This window comes from Xiphophorus couchianus, chromosome 5 (genome assembly GCF_001444195.1).
Source record: "Xiphophorus couchianus chromosome 5, X_couchianus-1.0, whole genome shotgun sequence".
Lineage (NCBI taxonomy): Eukaryota > Metazoa > Chordata > Actinopteri > Cyprinodontiformes > Poeciliidae > Xiphophorus > Xiphophorus couchianus.
In genome coordinates, this window is record NC_040232.1 from 4414430 (window position 1) to 4421501 (window position 7072).

General features: G+C 37.1%; 1 protein-coding gene across 1 annotated transcript; it reads right to left on the reverse strand.

Moving 5' to 3' along the window:
* Nucleotides 1–72: 72 nt before the first annotated feature.
* ucp1 (uncoupling protein 1) lies at nt 73–4830 on the reverse strand. Its single transcript, XM_028018041.1, has 7 exons — nt 4671–4830; nt 4449–4585; nt 3153–3351; nt 2424–2621; nt 2237–2338; nt 1633–1813; nt 73–458 (listed from the first exon to the last, which is right to left on the reverse strand). Exons 2-7 carry the CDS (start codon nt 4572–4574, stop codon nt 347–349), a joined length of 918 nt encoding a protein of 305 aa, XP_027873842.1. The 5' UTR covers nt 4575–4585; nt 4671–4830; the 3' UTR covers nt 73–346.
* Nucleotides 4831–7072: the final 2242 nt, after the last annotated feature.

Below are 7072 nucleotides of genomic sequence, written 5' to 3' on the forward strand. Positions count from 1 at the left end.
ACATATACGCAGCATAAAATCTGTAGGACACATAAAAATGTATTTAAGATGAACAAAAACATGTTTTACACGTTTTAATAACAAACCATTTTATTAAGATGTAAATAAGTGCTGGTTTAGGCTACCTGAGCAAGTTCTGACATGCGTTACTTAAAGTGCAAACTTGTGTCAACGGCTTTCGCTCCCGCAGTGACTGCATTGGTTCCAGAGTATAAAAAAAGTTACGGTAAATACAACACTGTCTTCAGGGAAAATAAAGCTTCAACAGAAGCTGGTTTTCCCTGTATTAGAGGTTAAACGTCCAGGTTGTTTTAAGGTTTACGTTCAGGCTTTTGAGTCTGGAATCTCAGTTTGGTGCTTCGATTCTTCTGGACATCATCATGGCTCTCTTGATTTGCTCGAATGAGACGAACATGACGACGTTCCAGGATCCCAGTCTCAGAAACGAAGGCATAAACCTGGAAAACAAGAAAATTATCGATACCAATGTAGAGCTATCGTAAAAGTATTCATACCTCCTAAACTATTTTGTTGGGATTTTGTGTAGCAAACCAAAACAAATTGTGCATCGTTGAGAAAAGGAAGGAAACTGTTTGTGGTTTTCAATCTTTTACAATAAAAATCAGTTAAAAAAATTGTATTCAGTCCCACTGGTGTCAAAACTAAGGAGGATAGAAAGAGTATAAGATCAGATTTCAGTTGCCAGTGAATATCAATTGCATTTTATTCTGGACTTTAACTAGGCCATTCTAATATGAATGTCTTGATGTAAACCATCCCACTGTAGCTCTGGTTGTGTGTTTTTGTTTCTGTTCAGTGACCTTTGCTCCAGATGACTGTGTTACACAGAGTCTTAACAGGTTTTCTTCTAGGATTGCTTGTAATTATTTCCACCCATCGGTGGCGCCCCCAAGTGGTGGCCAGGGGGTGCTGTGGCCACCCAGAGAAGATGACCACAATTGTAATAATTCATGTTCAGTTCATACAAACACATACAGACATCTTCAAACAAGACACAAATGTAAAACACAATAAATGAATACATGAAAAGTCTGTGTGCCTATATTTACTTCCATTTTTGCTTCTTTCTTTGAAATTATTTTTTCTTTACTTCTTTCTTCACTTTTTTGTAATTCTTTTTCTTTAATGCCTTTGCTTTCTTTAGTTCATTCCTTACTTCTTTCTTTTTTTTTTTTTACTTCTTTCTTAATCTTTACTTTTGTTTAATTTCTCTACAACTTTATTTCTACTTTATTTCTTTACTTCACTTTCCTTGCTTTACTTTTTTCTTCTTTACAACTTTATTTCTTTCTTTGCTTTTTCCTTTACTTCTTTTTTCTTTACTTTCCTCTTTACTACTTTCTCTCCTTATTTGTTTCTTTGCTACTTTCTTTCCATGTCCCACCTCACAACCTCTATGAACATTTTCTACGGTCACCACTGCCATCCATTGTTCCATCAACTTTCAGCTTCCCTTTCTCTAGTATTGAACAGTATTCCCACAGCATGATGCAACCACCACCACGTTTTATGATGTGGATATGGCTTTACCAGATTAGTTGTGTTTTCACCAACAGTCCTCTAATTCAGTAATCAGGTGGCTGATTGTGAAGACCCTCGGTTTTTATTTACCCTTTGTAAAACGCAGTTGGTCCCTCTTTAGTCATCATGGTCCAGGCGCAGTTGATGGCGCTGCGGTACTGGCCTGGCGGAGAGTTCATGTATCTTGTTTTCACCACATCCACTGGGGAGGCAATCACCGTAGTGACAAAGCCTGCTCCGAACGCAGACACGAAGTGGCACGGAAGATTATCTGAAGGGAGATAATGAAGGATCCCATCAACTGTGAGGTGATTGTTCTGGGTCTGTGTCAGCAGTTTGAATAATCTGAATGGAGCGGAGAGGATGGTTGTGATAAATCTCACATTAACTACAGTATTTACAGCTTTCTGTGACGGGACATTACAACATGTTCTGTACTGGGCTGGTTATCAGCTGCAGGGGAGGTGAGTGGGTGTGGGAGTCTGGTCCAATTGGTAAACTCCTCTCAAACAGAGGAGTGTTAGAGCATATTATGGAAGGTTGTTGAAAACACACTCCTATCTCATGACTATGTATTTTTAAGTAACTTTAGAACCTGATGTAAAGCTAAAAAAAAGTCGATTTTACATAATCCTGTTTCATTATTATATAATAAGTTGGCTTGCCATAGAGTCCCAGACTGACGAACTCTTACCTGACAACAGTTTGTGTTTGAGAATGGCCTCTTTGATCAGGTCATAGGTAACCAGTTCTGTGCAGTTCACCAGTGCATTTCTTGTGATGTTGGGTAATGTTCCTGAAGAACACACCCACACTTAAAGCATTACTCAGCAACATTGTTTGTGGATTTTGTCCCCTGATGTGGGAACCTCTCCTCTCACCTTTCCACAGGCCTCGTAAGCCCTCATTGAGGTAGATTTGTCTGTAGGCTTGCATTGTGCCGTTGTAGCGCCGCGCCACGCCGTTCAGGTTCATCTGGGCCTGGAATCGAACCTTGACCACGTCGGTGGGTTGTGCAAACGACACGGCCATGGCACCTGTTGTGCAGCCGGCCAGTATCCGCATCAGCACGCCTGGATCTGGAGAGACGTGGAAGAGGAGGATGTTCTTAGCTTGTTTTTTTTTTTTTTTAGAATTTTACATGTAGAATCTCTTTGAATGTCGCAATAGACGGACTGTAAGATTTTGCTCATCCATCAAGCATGAAGAACCATGCTACATGCTAACCTGTCCTAAAACATCCTACCAAATATTTTGGGAGTAGTTTCTAAACATAGTTTACTTGAGTTAAGACAAAACTCACTTACAAATAACTTTTTAGCAATATAGGAACTTGTATTACGTAAACATTTTCTTACTTTTGATGAAGATGGGAAATTATTTCACTTATAACATGGGAAAATGTCTTGTTTTTAGTGAAATCATCTCCCAGCATACCTAATACTTCTTCATCAATATTAAGGTTTTATTGACCTCGAACAAGTTCATGAATCGTGCCAAAAAAGTTACTTGTAAGTTAGTTTTGTTTTATTTTAAGTGTACTTAGAGATTTCCACTAGAAACTAGATCAAAAGATTTTGTGTTTTTGCAGTGTGCAAGTGAAATCCTACTTTCTTTGCCTCCAGTGTAGAAGTTTTTCACGTTGTCATAGAGACCGATTCTGATGGAAGCGAAACACAACTGCCTCTGCAGTCCGGCCACCAGCCCGTTATACAAGGACCTGGGCCCCTCGGTCCGGACCATGGTGCTGATGGTACCAAACACCCCTCTGTAGCGGATGCCACCCACCGCTTGCTTCTCCCCTTGAATCTAAGGAAGAGGTGCCATTTAGATTTTTCCAGAAAATCAGAAGATAAATCCATTCTGTTGCAAACATCCTAATGTGTACTCATTTGGTAAAATAATATTTTTACAGACAAAGAAGTTTTTTTTAATAGTAATTGCAAAATGTTTATATTTTGTGAACATAGACTTTTATAGTCTATGTTTTCCATTTATTGATTACTAAATTAGTTGATGATTATTCCAGTAATCAATTAATCATGATTGATTTGATTAATTGTTACAGCCCTAGTTTTTTGTTGCCATTTCTGTTCCTGTTGAAAGGGAGAGAGGGTTGATCAATCTAATATTAGTGAATATTGTCAATCGGCCGATATTGTGATAATAATATTGGTTGTCTATATTGGTCAATATGAATATTTCCATTCATAGTGGCTTCTTCTAAGACTATTTATGCATCCCTAAATTTGTATGAAGTCACTATGAATTAGTCAGTTTATCTTTTTTGTATATTTCTGCTAAATTCATCCAAGCATAGGCTTTATAGAAATACCATTGTATATTTTTAAAATATAATTTTTAAGTGAGTAATTTTTTTCTCTTTTTCTTTCAGCAAATTGCCATTTTTAATGTCTGCAAACTCCAGCTGAGGATTAATTGATTACTAATCATCAATAGATTAATAAATCAATTAATTAATCATGACTGAGTCGATTAATCGTTTCAGCCCTAATTTCCATCTTGTTGCCGTTTGTGTTTCTGGAGAAAGGGGGAGAGGATTATATTAGTGAATATTGTTGATTGTCTGAAATTACATTACTAATATTGGTTATCAATATTGATCCAACTTTTCAAATCAGTGCATACCTAAATTTGGGTGAAGAAGCAACTATAAATTATTTACGCATCGAAATTGTCTTTCAGGAATATCTTCATATATTTTTGAAATACTAGTTTTATTAAGTGAATCATTTCTTTTTTAAAAACAAGTAGTTGTTTGTAGAGCCTGTATTCTCCACTTAACAATTAATCGATTATTATTTCAACAATCAATTAATCACGATTATTTTGATTAATCATTTCAGCCATAATAACTGATGATTATTATTATAACTTGCTGGTACCTGCAGTCTGACTTTGGCTGTGTCCAGAGGAAATGTGACCATGTCCGCTATGCAGGCTGCTGCTCCGGCACTCGCCATCTTCACCCCAAGAGGAGGAGGCACGTCTGAGGGCTTGAGTCCCACCATGTTCCCTGCCTCTGCCAACAATAAACATAAACATCTTTGATTTCACATTAAATCAGGGAACACTGACGTCTCAGTTAGAGCTGCAAAGACACTTACATTGTTTAGGTCTAATTAAAGGTTCTTGTTTTGATCCTGAGATGTTACCAGGCAGGGTTTGAAGGACCAGATGGTAATCCTTGAAGGGCCCTTCTAGCACAGAAAGGGAAGAGGCGACTTTCGCTCTGTAATTATATACTTACTGTCTGGTTTTTTATGGCATCCGCAGAGAGGCGTCACCGTGCACTTTTGTATGCCCGGGTTCAATCAAAGTCCACTCCCTGCGAGATAATCAATGTTCAATTCACCTCACGGGACCTTTCACTAAAAACAAGAACAACACATTCTGTTGAGAGTGAAAAAAATGTTTATATCTCAAAGTTCTTAGACATAATTTAACATCTTTATTTTATTGGTTTATTGGGATGCCCACATCTGGTGCATTGAGTACAAATATGTGTCAGAAGATTTCCCACATAAACATTCAATAATATTAGGTAATTATTTACACAGCAGGAACATCGCTGATATCTGATGAGGTTTTTGGGGGCTTGTCCGGGCTTTCAGCCAATAACAGCACAAACATGCAAACAGCAGAATCACAAACCCAATCTTCAATCACTTCTGCAGACTTTACAGTATTCACAATTTCATGCTGGGTTTTGTTTACTGACTTAGTCTGAAGATATGTCTGTCAGTTTTTTCATGCTTTCTGGCTGTTTTTTCAGTTGGTTTTGTCAAATCAAACATGAGGAGTCATAGATCTGAGCAGTGACGTTCATACATGACTGAAGTTCAATCCACAGAAGATAAGAACTTTGAAATCACATCGCGTTATGGCAGAAGCTGAGTCTGTTATATAAGAATAAATGTACATATGCAGTGACTGGCAAAAGTATTCACACTCAGACATTTTTAGATGTTCATGTTTTCATCCGCAAACTTTAATTTATTTTTGAATGAGATTTTAATTGTGAAATGGAAGGAAAATGGTTCCGTCCGTCCGTCCGTCCATCCATCCATCCATCCATCCATCCATCCATCCATCCATCCATTACTTCGGTTGTAATAGTGAAAAGGAGCAAACTACATCAGAAAGTAAATTAGAAAGTAAATTAGAACAAATGCAGTTTAGTTCTGATTTACAGTAACTCCTTTCTTCATCTACAGGTTTAATAGGACTGTTGATTTTTTTCATCTTTAATCAGCTATTCAGGAAATGGTTTGTCAGACTGATCATTTTTATTATGTTGTTTATGTTGCCAATTTCTGACCGACTTGTTTTATTACCAAAATCAACTCGTAAAATGGGAGACAACATCCTTTAAAAGCAGCTATGAAAAAACTAATTTATTTGCAGACATCGAACCATTTAAAAATGATATGCAATGTACTGTAAATTAAAATATTCTATGATCTAAGGTCTTTAGTTGAGCCTACCCAACTATAATGGTAAAATTGTAGAAGGAACATTTATAGGAGATTCAAAGCTATAATAACTTTCAGCCTTTTTAACTGTTTGGGACCTGAAACATTTTGAATAATTTCACTTAATAAAATTTCCCTTTTAATGAAATGTCATACGAACTTGGACTCTTTCAACTGTTCCCTTCAGACAAGCATAATGTTCAATGGATTAATAATTTATTGCTCCCTCAGGAGTCCAAAAAAGGCTTGTTCCCACCAACCAGTGGCATTCTGAGCTGTGATTGGACGACTGCGACCACAACCCCCAGAAGCTCGGACATTAGAGACGGATGAGCGGAAAGAACCGAGGCTTGTTTTTCTCGCTGTCTGACATACACACATGCTGTGAGAGAATTAAGACTGAAACTTAACAGATTTTAACTATAATAACTCTTTTGGTCAGATGTTTCCATCAGAATCACAACTTCTATTTGCTTAAAGATGATTTTGAACTTTTGAAACGGAATACTTTAGTATTCATTAAACTTATTCTGTAAGCTGAGTACTGTTCTTAGAAATGTTAGTTTTTTTTAAATGTATTGATTTTGCTTAAAAAATCTGTGGACTTTGCTGTGTTAACTCAGTGTGTGCCAGATTAAACTAGTGTGTATCCACGGGTTCTCTCCACAAAGTGAAGGAACACAAAGCCGGCCTCTAGCTGGACGTGTTTGGTATCTTCACGGGCCATTAGGTCAGAGGTGGAGTGGCAAGCAATATAAATTTATGCATCCAGTTGAAGAGTTGCAACAAAAATGACTGTTACATCCACAACTCCAATTTCTAATAAGTGGAAGAAAATAGATGGATGAAAAATAATCCACATCAGGGGTGTCCAAACTTTTTGGCTTGGGGACCAAAAATATCAAGTTGAAAGAACCCAGAGGGTCGCAAATAAACAATATTTTAAATGTAATGAGAAAAGCAATCGGATTTCTGTATGAGAAATATGTAAATTGTAGCTTTTAAACAAACAAAAAAAGGTTTGCCAGATTAAA